The 26292-nt window shown below is 35.9% G+C and overlaps 1 protein-coding gene across 10 annotated transcripts; it reads left to right on the top strand.

The window, feature by feature from the left end:
* ATBET12 (Target SNARE coiled-coil domain protein) lies at positions 1–25538 on the top strand. Of its 10 annotated transcripts, XM_088215228.1 has the most exons (10): positions 1–175; positions 7959–7997; positions 13890–13960; positions 14540–14696; positions 21536–21592; positions 21700–21759; positions 21882–21920; positions 22600–22702; positions 22830–24918; positions 24999–25538. In XM_088215228.1, the coding sequence occupies exons 4-9, from the start codon at positions 14658–14660 to the stop codon at positions 22835–22837; spliced, it is 306 nt and encodes a 101-aa protein (XP_088071354.1). In that variant the 5' UTR covers positions 1–175; positions 7959–7997; positions 13890–13960; positions 14540–14657; the 3' UTR covers positions 22838–24918; positions 24999–25538. The 10 variants fall into 10 exon arrangements, with proteins under 10 accessions (XP_088071354.1, XP_088071352.1, XP_088071353.1 ...); XM_088215226.1 differs by lacking the exon at positions 13890–13960; XM_088215227.1 differs by lacking the exon at positions 13890–13960 and having other exon boundaries at positions 7959–8029.
* Positions 25539–26292: the final 754 nt, after the last annotated feature.

Below are 26292 nucleotides of genomic sequence, written 5' to 3'. Positions count from 1 at the left end.
TACCGGAAATTTTTCTGTCAACCGAACACAACCCAACCTGTTTCTCTCTCTCTTTCTCTCTCTCTCTCTCTCTCTCCCTCTCTCCATCGTCTCAATTTCTCGGGTGAGATCCATTTTCTTCCCGGCTAACACGAACAAAGGGACGGCGTACCCTATAGGCCATGAGTTATAGAAGGTTCGTTTATCCGTTCCTTGGAATTTTCCATTTAACGGATTCACTTGATCCCCGTATTCTAAATCATATTTTGATTTCTTCGATAAATGGATCTTTTAAAATATTAATCTTCTTCATTGTAGAATGAATATGTTCTGCTGTTTTTCATCTTCTGTACATCAATCTAAAGTAACTAGAACGGTTGCATCTTTTTTTTCGGATTCTACTTTCTCCTCTTAATATATCTGGATTAAGGTTTTAATGCTTAGTATTGCCGTTGATCTATGATACGTGAGCAGAGCCATGATCTTGGGTTAACACGTGTGAAAAGATGAAGCTCAATTGTAATGGTGAAGTGCAATTACTTAGTTGGTTTTGTATTATCGTTATGTTCTAATCAACAAGTGATGTTGCCGGAATTATAAGGATAATTAAGAATGATATGCGAATGTCCTTTCATAAAAAGGACGCTATGCAATATTTATTTTGAACGAGTCATTTTACATTGCAAGTTTTGGTTGAGAATGTCTTATGAATAGTTGAATTGCCTGATTGAGCATATACTATGCCAATGATGAAGGAATATTCTTTCTTGCGATTGTTTGAGAAAAATTTGAGTAAAGAAGAGGGAGAGGAGGGAAGAGGTCTAGGAAGTGTTTCTAGCGTAGGACAGTGTTATGGTTCCTTCTAACAGATCTTTATTTTTGTTTTTGAGTTTTCCTTCCTTTCCTCATTTTCAATTCTAGTTCAAGGGCTCGTTTAGAGAGAATTGTACTATCTTTCAAGTAAGGAAGTACCAAAGCACTTTACAGTAACTTTTCTGTATAAACTGAATGACAATAATATATGGCTTTTGTACATCATGAAAAAGAAGTAGTTATTCTAGAAGTTAATTCCAGACAACCAACTTTCCCTCTGTTTTCTCCCTATTTTTCTCCTACTAATATCTATCCTACTTAATGGAAATATCAAACCTACTGCAGTCCATACACCTACTTAATAAATCAATACATAATATTCACATAAACACACACACAATACACAGCACATACACTTTTCTACTAGTTACATGATTTCTTCTTTCTTCTTTGGTACACCTTATCAAAAGGTGTTATTTTTCCACTTTTGTTCCTAACATCACTTCTTTCCTTAAAATGGAACTTATCCTCAAGCAAAATTTTGGATAGTGCATAGCCATGTAATCGGCAAGTTCCTATGAAGCTTCCGCCGGTTGAAGTCATTCCAAATAAATAAGAACCTCATGTTGGCCTTTGTGGTAGCAAGAAGCTAACGCTTATGGAGTTGGAATAGGAAGGCCTTGTTCAATAGTTGGAAGAGTCGGAGAAATATCCTTTTTTCCTTGAAAGGATTTGGGTGAGGAGACATGAATAATCGGATGTAACTTGGAACTTGGCAGCAGTTCCAGCTTGTAGCACTTCATCAGTGTGTTGGGGCACCTTGAAATGCTCATTAAACTTTGGAGCCAGCTTCTGTACCCTCTTTTGGCCAGGAGAAACTGGCGACAGGATTGATGTTTAGGAAGCTCTGAATCTGCCATTTGAAATTGTACTTCCAGTGATGGGCATCATACACATTTTTATCCTTTATTGAGCTTGAACTAATTGATTCTTTAGAATGTCCAACACCGTATCATGATTCTTTAATTCACAATCAACTGCTTCCAATTTAGATAAGTCAGGACAATAAGAAAGAAGTCTATGGGCTGGCCGGCTATAGATGTTCAAAAGGAGTAGCCTCAAAAGAAGAATAGAAACTGGTATTGTGAGCATATACAGTGCAAGCAATCTATTTAGCCCATTTAGTAGGATGATGTCTTGTAAAACAACAAAGATACATTTCTTTCAAAAAAAAAAAAAAACAACAACAACAACAAAGATACATCTATGTTAAAAAAATAACAAAGATATATCACCAAAATTCACTACCCTCAGATTGACTATCAGAGTGGGGATGATAAACTGAATTTAAAACAAGCTTAGTTCCACTTATGCGGAAAAGTTCTTTCCAGAAGACAGTAGTAAAAATGACATCCCAATCACTAACAATTGATTTTGTTAGTCTTATGTAAGTGGAAAATGTGATCAAAGAAGAGTCGAGCTAATGTGATAGCAGTACAAGGGTGTGAGATTCATATAAAGTAAGCATATTTGAAAAACGGTTCACGACCACCAAAGGTACATTTTTGCCGCAAGAAGTGGGAAGTCCTTTGACCAAGTCAACTGAGGTGTCGGCCCAAATTTCAGAAGGAATTGGTAATTGTTGTAATAATCCAGGTGGTTGCAAATTTTCCACTTTATTCAGTTGGCAATTAATACAAGAACAAACAAAATCTCTAACCTTCACCTTCATGCCTTTCCAATAGAAATCAATAAAAATGTGTTTGAGCGTCTTTGATACTTGTTGTGGAATTGATTAATGACAGTCATCGGCAACTCACAGAAAGAAGAATCTAGGTTAAGAAAAATCCAGTTCTTATATAAGATTAATCCATCTTGCACCTATTAATTCTGATTCAAATCAACCTATTGAATTCTTGTGGCCAGTTGTTGAAGGGAGGGAGAATTTTATTTTTTACCTTCCTCACGGGATCCTTCAGAGTAATCAATAGAAGGAAGTGAAATGGCAAGGCATTCAGAAGCGAATTCAAACTGACGTGACAATGCATCAACCACCATATTTTTCTTAATGGCTTTGTATTGCTGAGTTTGAGGCTGTAATGGTTTGTTGAATATGGAACTGTTGTCTTTGTAGTTATGGACGCCAATGGCAGGTGATTTTGACTAACCTAATCAACTCCTTCTCATAACCGGGTATTCCAACATCTCTTGATGCTAATGGTTGACTTCAAAGAGTAATTGGGTGACCATTTTGTTGCAGAGCAAAAGCAAAACATCTATTGGAAGCATCACACTCAATGATAAGAGTCTGATAAAAATCTGACACAGCTAGAACCTATGTAGTAGTCATAGCTGTTTTCAGTTTCTCAAAAGCATTAAGGCTATCATTGGATGATACATAATAGTTTTTCTTGAGCATATTGGATGACACCATATTCTTTAACTAATTTGCGGTAATTGCAGTGAGACCTAAGAATCCCCATAAGGCTTTAATGGATTGAGGTGAAGGCCATTGTTGCATGGCTGCAATTTTCTCATTATCAGTAACTCCCTTTTGAGAAATAACATGTCCATAAATAAGCGAGAGAAGTTTTTGCCATGATACATTAAGATTTCAAATACAAGAGATGTTATGGGAGATTAGCAAAAACTATATGAAGATTTTGTAGATGTTCCATCCAAGACTTACTATAGATGAGACTATCAAAGAAACCATAACAAATTTCCTCAAATGCTTATGAAACGTATGATTCATTAATGGCTAAAAAGTAGAAGGAACATTTGTAAGGCCAAAAGGGATTAATAGAAATTGAAAGTAACCATGATGCATTCAGAGAGAAGTTTCTCCATATCTTGGGGTGCCACTCTAATTTGGTGACATCCGGAATGAAGGTCCAGTTTTTGGAACAAGGCGGCTCCATGAAGTTCTTTAAGTAATTCTTCGATTACTTAAAGAGGGAAGTTATCTTTTACTGTATGAGAACTAAGGGCATAAATCCATGTGGAAAGGCCAATTTTGTAAGCTGTTTTCAGTTTCTCAAAAGCATTAAGGCTATCATTGGATGATACATAATAGTTTTTCTTGAGCATATTGGATGACACCATATTCTTTAACTAATTTGCGGTAATTGCAGTGAGACCTAAGAATCCCCATAAGGCTTTAATGGATTGAGGTGAAGGCCATTGTTGCATGGCTGCAATTTTCTCATTATCAATAACTCTCTTTTGAGAAATAACATGTCCATAAATAAGCGAGAGAAGTTTTTGCCATGATACATTAAGATTTCAAATACAAGAGATGTTATGGGAGATTAGCAAAAACTATATGAAGATTTTGTAGATGTTCCATCCAAGACTTACTATAGATGAGACTATCAAAGAAACCATAACAAATTTCCTCAAATGCTTATGAAACGTATGATTCATTAATGGCTAAAAAGTAGAAGGAACATTTGTAAGGCCAAAAGGGATTAATAGAAATTGAAAGTAACCATGATGCATTCAGAGAGAAGTTTCTCCATATCTTGGGGTGCCACTCTAATTTGGTGACATCCGGAATGAAGGTCCAGTTTTTGGAACAAGGCGGCTCCATGAAGTTCTTTAAGTAATTCTTCGATTACTTAAAGAGGGAAGTTATCTTTTACTGTATGAGAACTAAGGGCATAAATCCATGTGGAAAGGCCAATTTTGTAAGCTTTCTTAACTAGCAACACTGTTGATGAAAATGGAGATTGGCTAGGCCGAGTCAGTCCCTTGTAACATAGAGTCACACTATTTTTGTTTTGATTTTGTCTTTTAGAAAATGTGGATAACGATAGGATTTCACAACTACAAGTAGAATATCCGACAATGGAGTGATGTGATGATCACATGCACGAACTGGATGTAGTGCTTTTGGCTCTTGAAAAATGAGATCGAACTCTGCTAATATTTGTTGCAATGCCATAGAACGATCTTTAGAAGATACAATAGTGGAGGAGGCCATTAGGCTGAAAGCTCTTTCAATGAACCCGACTTCCATGGACCATAAAGTTCATTGTCATGGGTTGAAAATTCCATGTAACAGAGTCCAAAGTACACAACCAATTCATGTTTGACACAGCATGAAACTCAGACAAAGTTCATTGGTCGTTTCTTCTAAACCCTTTGGTTTTTAACTAAGGGCCACTCTCATATTTTTGCAAGGGATTTAATAGATCTTATCAACATTTGATTGATTTGTAAAACTTACTGTAATTATGTTGCATCTCGTTGATGTGGTGTTAATACATCTCTTCTTTTTTGCTTTAAAAAAAGTCAACAAAGGCCTTGTTTCTTCATTGCTTAAAACAAAATGTCGTGTAACTTCAACATGTGTCTCATGGACATATATAGCATAAGCTTTTGCTTCGATACTTAAGATGAGCATCCACAAGCAAGGGAACCAAATTACTGGGCTTTCTTGGTCTTATATCCATGAAGTACTCAAATAAGCTTAGAATCAAAACTAATGCAGGCAAACAGAGCATTGGGAATAACAAGGTCCCAGGGTCCAATGTCTTCTCAAACACAATAGCGCAGGAAGTCTCGTAAACTCCTATTTACGACCCCAAGTTTCTCCATCAATTTGTGGATGAAATGGTGTAAAATACTTAGTTTATGTCCAACTCCACAAGGTATGAGAAAAGTTGATTAGAAATTTTACATCATGATTTGAGACAACTGATAATGGTAAGCCTTGCATGAGAACTGCTTCTTTCAAAAAGAGTTTGGCAATTGGTCATGTTAGAAGCGTCCATGGTCTTGGAACATGATATATAATGAGCCATCATTTTGGGCAAAATGATTCAGTTCTATAAAATTGATCCTTGACTTTTAGTTGTATTTGGCGAACTAAGTAAAAAGTCCATGCTTATATACATCAAAGGTTCATGGAAAATAGGGAAGGGTGCAAAGAAGCCAATAATATGCTTGATCCCGTTGTAAACTTGATAAACTTAACATCTAGCAGTTGCCTTAGCCTTCTTTTTATGGTTAGCCAGTAAAATCAATATTCTACCATGATAATTGTTTTGTATCTTACGAAGTGATCCTTCCTAAATTTGGGTGTCAAAAGAATTTATTGATTCTGATATCAATTGTTGCAAGATAAATTAGGAGTAATTTACTCTTTCAAAAAAAAAATCTTTCAGAAACAATTCGAGATAATTTACCTACATAGGTATTGGGAATAACTTAAATATCATACTTAGAATTCTTAAGTGTCACACTTAAAATTGATTGAATCACTTAACCGAGATATTGATACAATTTTCATACTACTTTCTATTAACTATAATGAACTCAAAGGTGAGATTGTAAATGTTATAAAGTCCTAAATAATATTTCCCAAATAGAACTAGATGAGAATTTCTCAAAGCATTTATTTCAAAGAAAAAAGAAGAATTTCTCAAAGTATATGTACTAATTTTGCTACTAACCTTTTCTTTTGTTGGAATATTAAGAGTAGCAAAACCTAATCATAAGTTAGAAACATAATTTAAATCCTATATAGTTAACTACTGAAGTAAAAGTAAATTCATAAATGACATAGCTGCTGTTATGTGCCATCATGTTCAAAAGCTAAACCTTAAGTTAACAATAGCTAAATACAATTCCTTATATATAATTCGGCAATTATATGTTTTATAATGTGAAATTGAGTATCACAAACTCGATTATTCAAATTCTCATGGTCTTAGTCAAGGTTATATACATTATAATTGTGATAGTTTGAAAATATCTTCGAGTTAATTTTTTATATTTGATATATTTAATTTAATCATTATATGTGTTTGCAAATATATAATAAAGTCAAACACATGGTTTAGAGTCAAATAAAAAAAAGATGGATAAGAATGAAATAGCTGGAATGAGCATGAAGAGGCATGAAAATAAAATGTGAGAACTTTTTAAATGAAATGATATAGTGAAGAATGATAATTTTTTAGGTGAAGTGATATAATGAAAAATGACAACTTTTATATGAAATGATATGACGGAATGGTGACAACTTTTTTTTCGTAACTCCTCACTCCTATAAATAAAGGATAGGAGAAGGGAGAAAGATACATTCTGGATGAGAGAAAAATAGTGAGAAACATAGAGGTGAAAGAAGAAGAGAGAGTACGAAATGTATGACTTTTTAGAATATTTTAAGATTTTAGATAAAAATTTTGGGAAAACTTTACTAAATTTGTGAGAGCAGAGAAAGAAGAAGAGAAGAGGAATAAGATTCACGATCAAAAGGAAGTTATAAATCGTTAGAAAGGTAAGTTTTTTCTTAAGTTTTGGAATTCAGTTTCTCTTTAATTTTTGAAATTAGTTTTTGAATATTGTGTTAGATATTTTTGAGTGAAAAAAGTGACCAAAATTATTGCAAAATTTTGCCTGATTTTTTAGAGAAAAAAGTTATAAATAAAGTCAGAACTTTGTCAGAATTAAGATTACGACTGTTAAGAACCTATGGTAAGTGGATATTATGGATTCATAACCTACGTAGTTTTGAAGTATTTTACGTATTTTTAGTATAAAAATGTGCACATGTTTAATTTGTTTTTCGTATTTGTTAAGTAAGTATTTATTGAAGTTTTACTTTGATATAAGTGTTATTTTACTTTGTGTTTTTGAAATGTGATTTTAATATGTGTGCATCACTCATTATGAAAAGAAATTATTCCGAAAGTACTTGCATTATGTTAAACTTCAATCTTACCGTACATAACCGTTCCGTATTCGAGTGTATTGGTGAAGTGATAAGTGTGTACTCATACATAACCGTTTCGTATTCCGGTGTATGGAAAAACAGTCTGATTTGCGTGCCTTAACCGTTCCGTGTTCGAGGGGTAGCAGTATTTCAAGATACTCATGTATCTGTTCCGTGTTCGGGTATATGGGGAATCAGTGATAAGTATCTGTGTCTATACATAATATGCGGTAACTGATTCATCCTCCATAATAGTGATGAAATATACAACATGCATATGTTTTCTAATTTGTGCTTTCGTCTTCTGATTCGTATCTGGTTTGGAAAGATTATATGATATATGTTTTGTTATGTGTAAAGAAACTATATATTGCATGTATTATGTTGTGATTTCATAATATAGCTTATTGAGATATTTTATTTCACCCCTATCATCCTCCAGATACTGAAGGTACCACTGTAGAGTGAGCGGTGATACGGAGTAAATTTCTAAAACTAGACTCTGATATTAAGGTTGCTGTTTCGTACTTTTGTTTAATAATATTAGTAAGGAAATTTAGAAACTCGTACATATGTTTATGTTTTACATTTAAAGGATGTTTGCGATTCTTTTATGATTAATAAAGTTAAGTTATTTTACTTCACTCGAGTTTATGTGATTTAATTAAGTATGCCTCGGTCATTACCTTATAAGACGAGATGTGGTCCGTTACAAGTGGTATCAGAGCACGGTTTTAGGACATCTGTTGAATACGAGGCTTAGGGTTACATGAGACTTAGACAGAGTTGTGAAACATAGGGAAATTGTCTTTAAATTTCAATTTCATGAATGTAGGAAATGACAAGGATACCGAAAGAGTAGGCACATCAGGTTCCGGAAGACCAGATCGAGTAGAGTCTAGATAGACTCATGCATATAGTCGAAGGCTTGGTTACAGTGGTAAGTCAACACGTAATCTATAGCTAAAGTTCTACTAACAGTAATAATGCTAGTACTAGTAACACCTACCCGATGGAGGGAAATAATGGAAAATTCATTGAAAGATTTAAGGGGATGAACCCACCATCATTTGCTGGAGCAACCGACCTAATCTTAGCTGAACAGTGGATCATGGAGTTGGAGAAGATATTTGATGTTTTTAGTTCTACTTCAGAGCAAAAAGTACAATTAGCCACATTCATGTTCAAGGGAGTTGCAGAACATTGGTGGCGCCTAAAGAAGGGATCGTTGAGGACACCAATACTTTGGGAAGCTTTTGGAGCGGCATTCTACGAGAAGAATTTTTCTAACCTTGTTTGAGAATAAAAGCAAATGGAGTTCCTACAATTAAAGTAAAGGAATATGAGGGTGACAGAATATGTAAAAAAGTTTTTAGACCTGGTTCGATTCGCACCCAACTTAGTAGCAGATGAAAGCCTAAGAGTCAGGAAGTTTCAGAGAGGCCTATGTAAGGAGATTTGGGATAAAATCTTCGTTCTGAAGATTAATGATTATCAAGAAGTATTGCGAACGAACCTAGATTGTAGAAGAGACTATAAGTCTAGTCCAACAACAGATCCAGCGAGTTTGACTATTTATACCAAATAATAAGAGGAAAGTTTATGAGCTACAACAATCTGATAAAGGTAGAGGACTGATCTCATAGTCCATGCACAAGGGTTAGAGCAGATATGCCCCCATTGTAGAAAGAACCATGATAGCAGACCCTGATATAAGCTGATAAATGGATGTTTTAGATGTGGTAGTACTCAACATCGGATCAAAGAGTTTTCTATCAACAAAGAGCAGATTAGGTCAAGAACTCAAGGAAGAGTATATGCCCTTACAGAGAGAGATGTCGAAGCCTCCCAAAATGTGATCCAAGCTATGCTCACTATCTCTAATACCTTTGCTAAGGTCTTAATAGACCCAGGATCTGCATATTCTTTTACATCACATGAGTTTGCGCAACATTCAAATATTGAACAGTCACAGTTAGATTATGTTTAAGTAGTTTCTAGCCCAGCTAATAAGGATTTGACCACTAGTTGAGTATGCCGAGTATGTATTGTGGAGATTGCCAATAGAGAATTACCAGTAGATCTCATACTCTTAGATATGAATGATTTTGACGTTATATTAGAAATAGACTGGTTGGCTGCGTACCATGCCAATATAGATTGTCATAGAAAGACAGTGACTTTTAATATTTCCAATGACAAAGCCTTCAAATTCAAAGAGATTAGGAAGCCCCAACATCCATGTCTCGTATCTTGCATTCAAGCTCAATTACTTGAGAAGGGATGTATAAGGTATTTGGCTTACGTAGTGGAGAATAAAAGTAGAGAAGTCAATCTACAACAAGTACCACTTGTGAAGGAATTTTCCGATGTTTTCCCAGAAGATCTTCTAGGTCTACCTGCAGACTAAGAGATTGAGTTCTTTATTGACTTAATTCCTGGTATGAGCCCAATCTCTAAGACTCTGTATCAAATGGCGAAAGCTGAATTAGAGGAACTCAAGAAACAATTGCAGGAATTATTAGATAAGGGTTTCATCAGACCAAGTGTATCACCATAGGGAACTCTAGCACTATTTGTGAAGAAGAAAGATGGTACCATGTGACTCTGTATCAACTATAGGCAACTAAACCAAGTTATCATAAAGAATAAGTATTCGTTGCCTCGTATCGATGATTTATTTGACCAATTTTAAGGAGTCCAAGTATTCTCAAAGGTTAATCTATGTCTTGGATACTATCAACTAAAGATTAAGAAAGAGGATGTTCCAAGATTGCCTTCAGAACCAGATATGACCATTACGAATTTTTAGTCATACCTTTCAGTCTAATGCTCCTGCAACATTTATGGATTTGATGAACAGAGTTTTCCAGCTATTTTTGGATAAGTTTGTCATCGTTTTTATTAATGATATACTGATTTATTCATGGAGCGAGACTGAACAAGCGGAACATTTGGTAATAGTGTTTGGGATACTTAGGAAAAAGAAGTTGTTTGTCAAATTTAAGAAGTGTGAGTTTTGGTTAAAGGAAGTTGCCTTCCTCAGACATATAGTTTCAAAGGACAGAATATCAGTAGATTCAATTAAAGTGGAAGCAGTATAAACTGGAAAATGCCTACAAAGGTAACTGAAGTCCGAAATTTCCTCGGTCTAGCTGGATACTATAGGAAGTTTATTGAAAATTTTTCAACGATTGCTACTCCACTAACTCAGCTCATTAGAAATGACAAAAGTTTGAGTGGCCTGATAAGTGTGAACAAAGTTTTCAAGAATTGAAGAAGTGGTTGACAACCTCAATATTGACTATTTCTAACAGTACTGGTAGATTCTCTATCTACAGTGATGCTTCAAAGTAAGAATTGGGATGTGTGCTAATGCAATATAGAAGGAAGAGTACTTGCATTATTGTCTACTTAATGGCCTCAGAGTGGAGGCTCGTAGAGGAGTTCCAGAAATTAAATTTGAATGTCCGATATAAGAGATTAGGAGGATACCTAGCCAATGTAAAAGTACAACCTATTTTGATACGGAAGATGTCAGTAAGAAATTTAGACCAGAATTCAGACTATCGAAAGATGGTGTATTGAGATTTGGAAACAGAGCATGTATGCAGAATAATAATAGTTTAAAAAATGAGATATTAGAAGAAGCGCACTGTTTTAAATTTGCCATGCGTCTTGGCAACACTAAAATGTATTAGAATTTGAGAATCAAATACTGATGGAGTGGGATGAAGAAGGATATAGAAGAGTTCGTTTCCAAATGTTTCACCTACCAATAAGTGAAGGTTGAACGTCAAAGACCAACAGGATTACTTCAACCCTTACCGGTAGCATAGTCGAAATGGGAACATATTATCATATATTTCGTGGTGGGTCTACCTAAAATAAGATTTCAACATGATACTATTTAGGTTATCGTTGATAGATTAACGAAGTCTGCTCATTTTTTGGCAATTAGAATGAATGACCCCACTGAACAAGTTGGCCAGTCTATATCAAAGAGATTGTGAGATTGCATGGCATTTCAGTAACAATTGTCTCTGATCGAGATTCCCGCTTTACTTCAAGATTTTGGACCAATTTACAGAATGTTATGGGGCTTAAGCTATCTTTTAGTATGACTTTCCATCTTCAGACGGATGGTCAATTAGAACGGACAATTCAAACTCTAAAAGATATACTATGAGCATGCGTCATTGAGTTGCGAGATAATTGAGACGATCATTTACCTCTTATTGAGTTCATGTATAACAATAGTTATCAGTTCAGCATTCAAATGATACTATGTGAGGCTTTGTACGGAAGACCCTGCAGATCACCTATTAGTTGGGAAGAAGTTGGGGAAACGAAAATTTGTTGGACCTGAGTTAGTGGAAGAAACTACAGAGAATGCGAAATTGATCAGGAAACATCTTCTGATAGCTTAAAGTAGACAAAAAAATTATATTGACAATTGAAAAAGAGATTTAAAATTCGAAATAGGCGACCATGTATTTTGAAAATCGCACCAATTAAAGGGATCATGAGATTTGGGAAGAAAGGAAAACTCAGTTTAAGATTTATTGGACCTTTTGAAGTATTGGATAGAATAGGAGCTGTCGCCTACCACTTAGCATTGCCACCTGAGTTAGCCAACATACACAATGTTTTTCATATATCGATGTTGAAGAAATATCACCCATATCCATCACATGTATTCCGATACGAAACTCTTGCACTTCAGAGTAACTTATCATACATTGAGCTTCCTGTGCAGATAGTGGATCGCAAAAAAAGGATATTACGGTCCAAGGTAATCTCCTTATTAAAGATACTGTGACAGTATCATTCGACTAAAGAAGCCACATGGGAGCCAGAAGAGGGGATGAAGGCCAAATACCTACATCTGTTGGTGACTACTGGTAAATCCAATTTGGAGGACCAAATTTCTTTTTTTAAGGAGAGAGGGGGAGGATGTGATAGATTGAAAATATATTCGAGTTAATTTTTTATATTTGATATATTTAATTTAGTTTTTATATTTGTTTGAAAATATATAATAAGGTTAAATACATAGTTTAAAGTCAAACAGAAAAATGATGGATAAAGATGAAAGAGCTGAAATAAACATGAAGATGCATGAAAAGAAAAAGGTGAGAACTTTTTAAATAAAGTGGTATAGTGAACAATAGTAACTTTTTAGGTGAAGTGATATAAATAACTTTTACATGAAATGGTATAACGGAATGGTGACAACCTTTTTCTCGTAACTTTCTACTCCTATAAATAGGGGATATGAGAAGGGATGAAGAGACATTCCGGATGAGAGAAAAATAATAAGAAGCATAGAGGTGAAGGAAGAATAGGGAGTATGAAGTGTGCAATTTTTTAGAGTGTTTGAGGTTTTAGATAAAATTTTTGAAGAAACTCTGCTAAATTTGTGAGAGCAGAGAAAGAGAAAGAGAAGAGGAATAAGACTCATGATCAAAAGTAAGTTATAGACCATTATAAAGGTAAGTTTTTTCTTAAGTTTTGAAGTTAGGTTTTTCTTTGATTTTTGAAATTAGTTTTTGAATATTATATTGAATATTTTTGAGTAAAAAAAGTGATTAAAAATTATTTCAAAATTCTGCTGGATTTTTTAGAAGAAAAAGTCGTAAATAAAGTCGGAATTTTGCCGGAATTAAGATTACGACTGCTAAGGATCTAAGGTAGGTGGATATTATGGATTCATAGCCTACGTAGTTTTGAAATATTTTACGTGTTTTCAGTATAAAAATGTGCACGTGTTTAATTTGTCTTCCGTATTTGTTAAGTAAGTATTTGTTAAATTTTTACTTCGATATAAATATCATTTCGTTTTATGTTTTCGAAATGTGATTTTGATATGTGTGCATCACTAATTATGGAAAGAAGTTATTCCGAAAGCAGCTGCATTATGTTAGACTTCAATCTGTCCGTACATAACCGTTCTGTATTCGGGTGTATTGACAAAGTGATTAGTGTGTACCCATACATAACCGTTCCGTGTTTGGATGTATGGGGAAACAATCTGATCTACATGTTCTAATCGTTCCGTGTTCAGGGGATAACAGTATTTCAAGGTACTCATGTATGTTGTTATGTGTTCGGGTACGTGGAGAACCAGTGATAAATATCTGTGCATACAGATAATGTACAGTAATTGATTGATCCTCCATAATAATGATGAAGTATACACATGCATCTGTTTTCTGATTTATGTTTTCGTCTTCTGATTCGTATTTATTTTAGAAAAATTATATGATATATGTTTTATTGTGTGTAAAGAAATTATATATTGCATGTACTATGTTGTGATTTCATAATATCGTTTATTGTGATATTTTATCGCACCTCTATCACCCTCCAGATACTGAAAGTACCGTTGCAGAGTGAGCGGTGATATAAAGAAAATTTTTGAAGTTAGACTCTAATATTAAGGTTGCTGTTTCGTACTTTTGTTTAGTAATATATGTAAGGAAATTTAGAGTTTCGTACATATGTTTATGTTTAACATTAAATGGATGTAATGTTTCTGCGACTCTTTTATAAATAATAAAGTTAAATTATTTTACTTAACTCGAGTTTATATGATTTAAGTAAGTTTGTTCCGATCATTACTGTATAAGATAAGGTGTGGTCTATTTTAACAATGGTCTAAGGGTCAAAAATTATACCAGTGTAGAGTCATGCGCTAGCAAGTTCCTAGTACCATTTATATATCTTAGATGCATTACTGTTAAAATAACTTGTTGAACTTGAACCGTTCACTTTCAAAAGTTGAAGTTTAAGTTATTGGTAAGTAACAAGGAACTTGAGCTCTTATAGTTAAAAAATTTACATAACTTTTCTCTCTCTATTTTTCCCTTTTTTTTAATATAGTATAAGTACTCAACTAGATATGCTCTTTGCCCCACTTTTATTTGTGCTGTAAAGCCTTTTTCTTTAGGTCTTTTGAACATGTAGCTAACCATCATTTTATGTGGTGTACTTCTTGTAATTCAATATCCTTTTGTGTAGGGAGCATCGTGCTTCTAGGACATCTTTGTTTGATGGCCTTGATGGCCTTGAGGAAGGTCGAGTTAGGGCCTCCTCTTCATACTCTCACGAAATTAGTGAGCCTGAAAATGACAAAGCGATGGACAATTTGCAGGACAGAGTTAGTCTTCTGAAGAGAGTAAGTTTTGTCCATGAGTTTTTCTATCTTATCATTCAATTATATGTATGTAAGCTGTTGGTAACTGCCTTAATGGTGTATAATCCTTGCAAACGTCTGTTCAATTATATTTTCCTTCAATTGACAATCTTCGGCTCATGTGTAAGATGCTATGTCCATTTTTTGGTTAGTATCTAAACTTAACATAGTGTAGTCAAATAGATTAGTCTTCTAGAATGGTATGGACTCTCTCATGTTTCACAGTTCTAACAAGTATGTCTGAAATTTCTTGTAATCTTGTTCATTGATTAGGATCCATGGATAACTTTTCATTGTTAAGCAGCATGTTTACTGTATTTTAGTTTGATTTTTCTGTCAGGATAGCATATTTTTATCACTTCTCTTGTAAACATTTACTTGATCACTACGTGAGAATAACTTATTTGTCTTTCCGAAGTCAGCATAATCTCTAAGGGTGCCTACTTTTGCGTGTCTTAAGAGTTTCAGACTATATAATGACAGGAAAAGTTAGGATTGTTTTTTCATTCTTTTCTTTTTGAGATAAAAAGTATGTTGTAATTCATTCATTTACAAGCACCAAAAGGGTGTTTCCATGTACAAAAAATATTTAGATGTCAATCAAAATATTAATAAGGTCCTCAAAATCGTCTATTGTGTAAAGAGGATAACCAATAATCAAAATGTTTAGGGTCTGGAATCATCTATCTCCAATCCTATTAAAGTTGTCTTCCAATCCTTCAAAAGTTCTTCTATTTCTTTCTTTCTGCACTATCCAAAAGATAATAAGGGAAATAAGACTCACATGTTTTTTTATTCCACTAATACCCTTCCAAACCCAAATCTTGCCCCTCACCGAACCACCATCACCCAACTGATCTCCTATAGCCCATAAACCAAGGTCTATAGTTTATACACAAACAGACACCAAAGAAGAATATGATTACAGACACCAAAGAAGAATGGTATTTTTCCCATTCTCATCAGCTTGTCAATAGTAAAGATACACCCACGATTTGTTTTACATGCAAAGGAAGCAACTCTAGGTGGAGTATTAATTTTTCAGATTTGTTAAAAAGGAAAACTAGTGTTTGTAGCCTCATTTTTAGTCAGATAATTATAGAAGGCTGACCAGATAAGATCCTCTAGCATTGAGTTTACAAATAGGTTGGTTGTTACTCTCGTTGATTATAACAGTAGCGAGTGTATGGAGGAGAGCCTTAAAATCATTAACTTCCCAATTGTTGAGGTTTCTCATAACTTCCATTTGTCATTCCCCTTCCCCTTCATTGTCTCTATAGGACTTGTATAATTAGATATTGTTGTGTTTTACAATATCATAGGTATGGGGAAATTGTTCTGTGTGATCCCCGTCTTAACCAAAGCATCATGCCAGAAACTAACTCTATCCCCCATGTAAACTCTCCACCTGATACAATCCTGGAATTTGCTCCTATCCATACATATTTTTTTCCTCATTATTTTTCTGGGCGATCTGGTTGATATATCTGGTATACTACCCTTTATTCACAGTTACAAACTCGTCTCAATCAACATCCACCAGAAGGTACCATTTTCATTCATGAATTTCTAGAGCCACTTCCCCTGTGAGTCCAAATTCACCTTCACTAAAGATCTTAACGCCAAACCTCTCTCAGAAGTATGACCTTTGCAGGATTTTTAGGTCGACCGTTCTCATAATCAATTAGTTAAAAGTCTCAGAAACGCAGAGCAAAATGCATTGCATCAGCAGCTGACCAAACTGATTGAATTACAAAATACTAGAGAATACCAAGTTATTAACTCGGGAATCACATTGATATTCTGTTGAATATATCATGACGTTTAGTTGCATATATCGCAAATGCACTTTTTCAATCATGCTACTGGATATTTTGACTTGATATGTGAAGGCAAAAGGGCGGAGGGGTTGAGAATTTATGAGAATGGGAAGGGGTCCCGAAGGACCACATTTCTTAACAAGGGGGAGTTCGAATGGTTTTTAGATGGTCTACATGAGTTTTGGTGGAGGAAGAAGCAAGGTGTTTGGGTGAAACACTACATGAGGAGAAATTATGAACTGTGGCTGATCAGCGGGCAAAACAGGAGGGGAGACTATATTTTATTGACAGTACATGGGAACCAAAGGGCAAAGAGGATCTTCTTCCCAAGGGGCGTGGATGGGAAGGGGTGGTGGAACCTTATTGTTGTGGTGTCCAAACTGGGTAACCGTCCATTCAAAAAACCTGAAAAAATGGAAAAACCAGCTAGGGAGACTCCTCCTGAGGTGCAACTGAAAATGGTAAAGAAATTGTGAGGAAAAGTAGCCCAGCTCGAGAAGAACATTCTGGATTAACTAAAGTAGGGCTGTCTAATGAGATTTTTGAATCTTGTGAGGAGAAAAATGAAACTAAAAAGGAAGGTCGTTCGGAGCAGATGGATGTTGATGATGAAGGTAAAAGAAGAGGTGAGTATAAGATGCTAGTGCGAAAAGAGTTAGAAGATGACGATGTGTGCTCTGTCTTATCTACAAAAGAAGATTTCAAGAATGAAGGTAAATTTTTCTCTGAGGCCAGACAGGTAGAGGACTTCGGACTACTTGAGTTGGTGCCGGTTGAGGAAGACACCCTGGCACATAATCATTAGTACAGCCAGGAAATAGAAGAAATTCTACAGATCAGCCTCGCACATGTTAATTTGGTAGAAGGGACAGAAGATGGTTATTCTATGTGGGTGGCTCAGAATGTTCAGAAGTTTAGTAAAGTTTTCGGGGTCTCCCTTGAAGGTATGGAAGCCCTTACTTTTATTTTTCTGACTTAGAAAAGAAGAATTTGGAGGAAAAAGAAAAGGGTATGGTTAATATAAAAGGGAAGAAAAAACCTTTTGGTGGGACATCCAGAGAACTCAAAAGATTGGAATCTTTCACAAATTATGATGGCAGAAAGAAGGAAAGCAAAGTTGAAAGGGGACTGGATGACAGAGGTAAATGATTAATAAAGTTATTTCCTGAAATGTTAGAGGCATTAATAATCGTTGTAAAAGATTGATAATTAGGGGTTGTTTGAGCAAATGGAAGCCGGATGTTGTATGCTTACAGGAAACCAAGATAGAAAGTATTGACGTAGAGGTTATTAAAAGTGTGTGGGCTGTGAACAATTTGAAATGGAGTGTTGTACCTGCAAATGGGCGTGGGTGGGGGGGTTGGTGATTCTGTGGAAGGAGGACAATGTTAGGTGTGAGGAGGTTGTGATTATGGATTGCACTATCTCATGCAGATTTATATGTATTAATCGTGGGGCTGAATGGAATTATATTGGGGTCTATTGTAGGAGTGATCGGGAGGAGAGGGGGTTATTATGGAAAGAATTGTCAGAATGCATGAACAGATGGGGGGGGAAAAGGATCATGGGCGGGGGCTTTAATATGATTCTGAGAAGGGAGGAACGAAGTGGAAGCAATTTCTCTTCCTTGGAAGCGGAAGCCACTGAATTCAATGAGAACATTGAGCTATTGAATCTGATTAATATTCCTCTAGGTGGGGGACAATGGACATGATCTAACCTGACAAGCAGGTCCAGAGTTGATTGCTTTCTGATTTCCTTTTATTTGCTTTCCCAAATGGGGTGAGGGGGTGTGCCAAAAGACCCTCCAGAGGCACATTTCCAATCACTTTCCAATTTGCTTGGTGATGGATGGGATCCAATGGGGCCCTGTGCTGTTTAGATTGGATAACCGGTGGTTGAAGAAGGAGGATAAATTTAAATCCTTGGTGGAGCATGTATAGACTTCTACTTCGGTGAAGGGCTGTGCCAGCTTTCGGGTTGCCCATAAACTCAAAGCTGTTAAGAGTGTTATAAAAGAGTGGATTAAAAAGGATATAGAAAAATAGGACGTGGATTTTAACAAAATCATGGAGGAGATTAGTGTTCTTGACATGAAAGAGGGTGATAGTGGCCTCTCGACTATAGATAGAGCAAGAAGGAATTCACTGAAAGTGAATTTGGCATCGGTTTTAAAAGTGGATGAATCTTCTTGGAGGCAGAAATCTAGGGAGAAATGGATCCAAGAGGGAGATCGGAATATAAAGTATTTCCACACTATTGCTTCGCAAAGGAGAAGAACAAATTACATTAGTGAGATTCAGGTGGGGAACGGAGTCATTAAGGGAAATAATGAAGATTAGAGAGGATGACAAAAATTGTTATGCTAAGATGTATGAAGAGCATTTTGTCCAGTGGTCTACTCTGGACGGGCTGAATTTCCAGCGCTTAAATGAAACTAGCATTCAATTTTTGGAGGCTTCTTTTTCTGAGAAGGAGACCTTGGAGAGCCTGAGAGCTTCTAATGGGAGTAGAGCACCGGGGCCGTATAGTTTTAACTTGAATTTCATTCAAGAATTATGGCATTTAATTAAAGAGGACGTAATGGGGATGTTTAAGATTTGCATCAATCGGGGAGGTTCGTAAAATCTCTTAATTCCATGTTTTTTGTTCTTATTCCTAAAAGAAAGGGGGCTAATGAATTCAGTGACTTCAGACCGATCAGTTTGGTGGGCTGTATGTACAAATTGATTGCAAAGGTGTTGGTGAAAAGACTCTCTAGTGTTCTTAGGAAGGTTATTAGGAGTGTCAACATGCTTTTGTTGAAGGGAGACAGATTTTGGGGGCTGTTATGGCCGCTAACAAGGTGGTTGATGATTTATTTGCAAACAAAAGAGATGGAATGATATGTAAATTGGATATGGAAAAAACATATGATCTTGTCAGCTGTAATTTCATTGATTACATGCTGGGTAGAATCGGGTTTTGGGTCCAAATAGAGGGGGTTGGATGAAAACTTGCATTTCCACTACATCCTTTGCTGTGATTGTGAATGGGGGGCCATCTGAATTTTTCTCTGCGACCTGTGGGATACGGCAGGGGGATCCTCTCTTCCCGTTACTATTTATCATTGCAATGGAGGCTTTAAATAGTTTACTGTGCAGGGCTAAAAGGCTGGACTTATTGAATGGAGTTAAGGTTGGGAAAAGACTGAATGTTCTTGATGTTATACACCTGTTTCTTGCCGATGACACCCTCATATTTTGCCATATGAATATCAGAAATCTCTTACATCTGCTATGCATTCTCCATTGTTTTCAGGCTGTTTCTGGATTAAAAATTAATATGCTAAAATCTGAATTGGCCAGGACAGGTGGTGATGGTGATGGCAGCAACTTTGCTAAAGTCCTGGGGTTCAAATCGGTGAGGTTCCCTTTGAAATACCTAGGGGTTCCATTGGGTGCAAAATTTAAAGACAAATGCACATGGAATCTGGTTATTGAATTATTTGAAAATAGGCTTGCTGGGTGGAAGAAAAACTTTCTTTCCAAAGGTGGGGGTCTCACTTTAATAAAAAGCACGTTGGCCAACCTCCCCATCTACTACTTCTCGACTCTTACAATCCCTAAAGAAATTGCGAAGAAACTAGAAACAATTCAACATAATTTTCTTTGGGGAGATAATGAGGGGCATAGGAAGTATCACTTGGCTAGTTGGGAGGACATAAAAAAACTGGTTCTTAGGGGTGGTTTGGGATTAAGATCTATTGTCTACATGAACAAGGCTCTTCAAGGAAAATGGCTTTGGAAGTTTTTGATGGAGGAGGACAAAATTTGGAGGAAAATTGTGTTTCTTCAGTGGGGTGGGCCAGATTCGGTTGGGGCCGGGGCTGGCTACAGGCCCCATGGGTGTGAGTTGTGGAAGAATATTTTGAAACAGTGGCCAAGTTTCCTTTCCTGCACCAAATGGCAATTGGGTAAAGGGGACAAAATCAGATTTTGGCAAGATAGGTGGGCTGGTGAGGATAGATTACAGAATTTGTTTCCCAGAATTTTTGAAATTGCATATTCGAAAAGGTTGGCGGTGGCTGATTCATATAGGCTTTGTAATGGCTGTGTTGATTGGTCCATTAGAGTCAATAGACATTTAAATGACTGGGAAATCAAGGAGTATGAAGAACTTTTGATAACATTGGAGAAGCAACGTATACAAGAGGAACCAGATGAGATTCTGTGAAGTCTTGAGAAAAGGGGTAATTTTTCTGTTCAATCATATTATAGCTTTCTGGTTGGGGGGGAGGAGGAAGAAAGTCTGGAACCCCCTATTAAGCAAATATGGAAAACTAAAGTGCTCCCTAGGATGGCTTTCTTTGCATGGGAAGCGTGTAGGAAAAAAATACTCACTTTCGACAACTTAAGGGCAAGGAGACAGGTTATTATTGATAGATGCTCTCTTTGCATGTGTGATGAGGAATCTTGTGATAACCTGCTGCTATGGTGTCCTGTTGCTCAGAGCTTATGGAGCATTATTTATCAGCTTTTGGGGATTAGTTGGGTGATTTCTGGGAAAGTGAGAGGGGAAATCTGGGCTTGAAATGGGCTGATCAACAAATGTAATGTTGCCAATTTGATTCCTTTGTCTGTTTTTTGGGTTATTTGGAAAGAAAAAAATGGTAGGGTCTTTGATGGGAAAGAGTTAAGGTTGTATAAATTAAGAAATAGGTGGATTAATTATTTTGGGTCTAGTTTGCTTGGTCATGATATTGTAAAGGATGAAGATTTTGGGGATATCATTGACATACTAACTACTTTGTAAATTATTTACGGGGCGATACCCCCTCTTTTTGGTACCTTTTTAATATACATGTTATTTTTTATTTAAAAACAATATATCATGATGTTTAGTTGCTTAGCTGAAGGATATAAACAAAAGGAATTGAAGTTGTGGCCTGAAATTTCCCTCCCCGTGCATCTTTATTCTTCCTCTCAAATGTTCCTGAGATTTTATACTGCTTTTTTACAGTTAACGGGTGACATACATGAGGAGGTTGAGAGTCATAATCGAATGCTTGACAGAATGGTTCGTACTCTGCAACTAACTTGATACCTTCAGTTGAAAGAGAGCTATTTAGTGACAAAATGAAACAGAAGAATCTTTGTTTTAAGTGGATTCCATTGTAAAACCAGGGAAACAACATGGATGCATCAAGAGGAGTAATGTCAGTAACCATGGACCGATTCAAGATGGTACCTAAGTCAGATTCATTCTCGTCTGTCTTTATCTTTGTTTGTTTACTTGTTTATTCATTTGTGTTATTCACATTGCTGGTGGAAAAATTACCAAATATAATGAAGCTGTTGTTTTGTAGGTGTTCGAGAAGAAATCAAATAGTAGAATGTGCAAACTCGTGGGTTTTTTTGTGGTTTTGTTCTTGACTATATATTTTCTTATTAGGTAATGCTCTAATTACCACAGGATGCCACAGGATGCTAGCGTTCCCAGCCCCTAGTTCCTAATTTTATTTTATCTGTAAATATTATGTTTCGGGGGATACAGAAGCATTTTAATGTGTGGGATTAGTTGAATTTATTTATCTCCAGATGTTGATACTGATATGTGCAAATAGACTTTGAACAATTTGATGCAAACCAGTGCAATTATAATTATGCTTCACAGCTGGAAATTAATGCCCAGACTGCAGTGTATAATTATCGCACTGTCGTAAAGAAAATAATGTGCCCTCATGGTTGGATTTTCAACCTGTATATAATCCCATTTAGACATAATGGATGTTCAGTTGAGTGGATGGATGTTCACCTCCAGTTTAGGGCTTCATTTGTACAAACTCTTGTGTTTTTTACGAGTCTTATATCTTTCATACTACATATCGAGAGGACTCTTAAAGATAATAGCATGTTTTTTTTTTTTTTTCATTTTCCAAGTAACAGAGATATGGATATGTTGAGTGTCTTGTAGTCCAGTTTAATTTGGTTTAGTTGTACAAGAAATATTAGAATGAAGGATATGGGCTGTCCTTCACATCCTGAAGTCTCTGTTGTTGATACCAGCAAGTGTGTATTCTGCAGGGTGTTTCGGTAGATTTATTGTTGAAACAATTAAAGATCCTGTCTGCCTGTCTGGTGTTGGAAATGGAGGTCACATACATAGAAGCACAAAGATGGTTTCCAGGTATCCTACTATTACTCTATTGAGTCTGGTATGATGCAGAATTAATTTTCTCAAGGCATGTTTCTATAAGATGAAATAGAAAGCCAAATGACGGGCTATGACTAGGGATGTTAACATGTTACTGCAGGTGTATAATGCGAGTTCTTACCCCAGAAAGAGATGGTAAAAAAGCCTAACTCTTTGTTGTACTGCAATATAAGAACACGTGGACTGGCTTGTTTGCCTATATTGGTGACTTCAACTGTTATGAAAACGTTCTTTTGTAGCATTAATTTAATTGGGGGAGGGAGAATGGCTTGCGCCTTACCACCAAACCCCAAGCAGAAGCAATCAGTTTGTGTCCTGAGTTTGATTAGAGTTTTTAAAATTGAAAGGTTGGCGGTACGTCTCCCTTTGGAGGGTTTTGGTTTGTCCCTTACAAAAACTCAACAGGAAATGCAGCTGACTCAGATCTAAAACGTTTGTGAATATCATATTTATTACATCTCAATGGTTTATACATCATATAATACTAGAATAGTAAAAAGAACACTGAACAGTTAAACACGCGTTAGAAAAGAAAAATAAGGTTTCCCTCCCCAAAAGTCAGAGAATCAGACATTAGGTTTGCATTTTTGTGTCTTGCATGATGAGAAGTAGAGAAGATCCGGTAGAAGATACGAGGAATGTAGCTAGGTTTTTTATCGTTGGAAACTAACAGCTTTCACATCCGCAAAATAAGCCACTAATATGGTTGGTACCATCAGTCTTATTTCAAAGCAGTGTGATTTGGAGTGCGGAGGGAGTGAAGTAGTTGTTTTTTGTGATGAAAAAAAAGATGGAGGGTGATTTCGATACCAAATTAGGAAAATAATGAAAAAGGAAGTTTTGGAGCAAAAACGTTTGTGGGCTGAAAGGGTAAGAGCATCAATTGGGGCAGGTCCAATCAAAATTGACTCCATTAGCAATGTTTCCACCTTGGATGCTCCATCGAGTTGATGTTGACTCCCTCATTATTTCCCACTTCATTGCATTTTACTTGCAATCACTGAAGCCAATCACATCCCAACATTTTGATTTTGACTTTTACCACCCTCTAAAATAAACACCATGTCTCTGACAATATTAAGTTTTTATATTTAAAAAATATACAAAAACAGTCAAGAGGTATTGCACGAGGGTGTTGATTTTATCTATGAATAATATTAATCGTGAGTAAACCAAGAAAGGCAATGCGAAAAGATTTTGATTAGCTTAATGGCAGAAGCAATTGGATTTTGGTGGGTGAAATAGAATGAAACGACAAAAATTGGCAAGATGCTCATTAATTGAAAACATAGATTAGACTCCCTTAATACTTACAACCCCATTAAATCAATAAATCAAAGATGGTGCAAAACGACAATCATTTGAGATAAAATAAGTACCATGTAAATCAGCATTTGAAACAATTGTATTTGACCTGGCTTTTTTTTTTAAAAAAATATATATATATATACATGTTGAATCAAATGTAATATTCAATTCTAAACTTTTTTAATTAAATAATTTTATTTTAGTTTGACAATAAATATGTATTATCCGCCTAAGAAAAAATAATAAAATTTGGAGTTCAGATGTAAATAAAAAGAATTTTTATTTTTGAGAGTTTTAATTAATTTTAAGAACATAAATAAAAGTATGTAAGAAAAATAGAGGCAAAAATATAAATAAGGAGAAGTGGAAGGCGGCAAATGAAATCATTAGAATGGACGGCCCAGATCGGATTACTTGAGGAGATCAGATGGAGAAGATTTTAAAAGAGAATGGATGGCCAAAATCAAGCTTGTGAGATCCAATGGCTAAGGATATAGGTATATAAGGAAAGAGATTAGGGTTTTTCTTCATTTCGAGAGGAGAAGCCGAAAATGAGAGGGAAAATGAGAGAGTGGATCGGGTGAGAGGGAAGAGAGGAGATCTATCGAGCAGGGGGGAGCTGAGAGGAAGAAAGAAGGAGAGGAAAGAAAGAAAGAAGCCGAAAAGAGGAAGAGAAAGGACAGAAAAAGGAAGAAGGAGAAGAAAAGAGAGGAGTGGCTGAACGGGACAAAGAAAGAGAACTAAAGAGCGGTCGCCGCGAGGGAAGAAGAAAAGAAGAGAGGGTCGGGGGCAGGAGAGTGTGGAAGCTGAATCGAAAGGAAGAATAAGGAAGAAGGAATGGCCCGAGATGCCGTGTGACAGCAGAGACCGAGGCAAGCAAGGTAAAGGTTCGTCTTTTTCGTCTTTTCTTTCCCTATTTTCTTTTCAATATATTTTTATTTTGCACTAACTAATTTTTTAGGCATAAAAATCTTCATTCCAATCACAAGCATGCAAGGGAGCTGCGAGGTGACTGAGAGGAGGCAACGGGGAGTCAAGCCGAGGCTAAATCGCCCACGTTGAAAGGTAAATCGATTTTTTCCATGTTTTGGTGGTGGTTGAGCGGCAGTGGGGAGGGGGGCTGGTATTGGACTGGCTGCATAGGCTCGGCTGAGCCACCCACCTACGCGGGAACCGAGGAGGTTTCCTCGGGAATAGGAAAAGATGAGTCATTCGGGAAGCCGAAGGGTCTTCCCCGAGCACAGGAACCTGATCCACCATTTTGGGGTTTCGATTCGCCGTTTGGAAAGTTGAAAAGTTTTCCTCGAAAAACAGAAATCCGATTTGTTATCTGAGAAGCTGAAAAGTCTTTATCAGAAAATGGAAATCTGATTCGTCAAACGCAGAGTCGAAAAATTTTTCGGATACAGATCTTGATAATTTCGGGTATTACGTTATATGGTGGTTAGAACCCGTAATTTGATTAAATCAATTTTTAGTATTTCAAAGTATTTTAATTAAATTATGTCGTGTGTACGAAAAAATTTGGACATTCAGACGAATCCGAAAAGACGTGTAGAAGTGTAAGTATTTCTAAATCTCAACCGGGTTTGAATTTCAAAAAGTACATTTATTTTATAAAAATTATGAATTTTGAAATTTGAACGGACATTAACCCAATTTTTGATAGAAAAACAGAACTCAAATTATGATCAGTAAACTTAAACAATTGGAACCCTATAGGAAGACAAAACCAGAAAACAATTTCAATGTACTGAGAATTATTTGAACTGAGTTATTTGGACTGATAAAATATGAAATTAAAAAAGAAAATTCCCAATTAAGGAAAAATTAAAAAAAAAGAAATAAAATAAAAATGTAAAAATATAAAGAAAAAAACAATTGAGGTTATGAAATGATCATTTAACCAAATTAAAAATTTTAGAATGAAAGAGTAGGAGTGAATAAGATAAGAACCCTGAATTCCTTCTCGTTTAATCTGAATTGAGGAGGGGAGTGTGTGTGTGTGTGTGGTTGAAGTTTAGCAGGCATGGTGAACCTGCACATGGATAGAGTCTGAAATCTAATCCAGACGTAGATAGGCATTTGTGTGAGTGTGGGTTACTTAACAAACGTACCTGTTATGACCATTGTGTGATTTGTGTGTGTGTACTATCCATGCGATCTGTAACGACCCCAGAAATTCAAAAGGAAATATATAATAATTTAAGTGCGGAAGCGACATAAAAGTTTAAGATTTACATCCCTTACACAAA

The sequence above is a fragment of the Carica papaya genome, chromosome 3, assembly GCF_054855325.1.
Source record: "Carica papaya isolate Zhongbai chromosome 3, ASM5485532v1, whole genome shotgun sequence".
Classification (NCBI taxonomy): domain Eukaryota; kingdom Viridiplantae; phylum Streptophyta; class Magnoliopsida; order Brassicales; family Caricaceae; genus Carica; species Carica papaya.
This window is presented reverse-complemented; position numbering and strand designations above follow the sequence as displayed.

What these genes read in the sequence shown, in the direction of transcription:
- ATBET12 (XM_088215224.1), top strand. An exon ending in CCATGGACCGATTCAAGATG is followed by an intron (nt 21,760 to 21,881) that starts GTACCTAAGTCA and finishes GTTGTTTTGTAG; the next exon opens with GTGTTCGAGAAGAAATCAAA. An exon ending in ATAGTAGAATGTGCAAACTC is followed by an intron (nt 21,921 to 22,599) that starts GTGGGTTTTTTT and finishes TGTATTCTGCAG; the next exon opens with GGTGTTTCGGTAGATTTATT.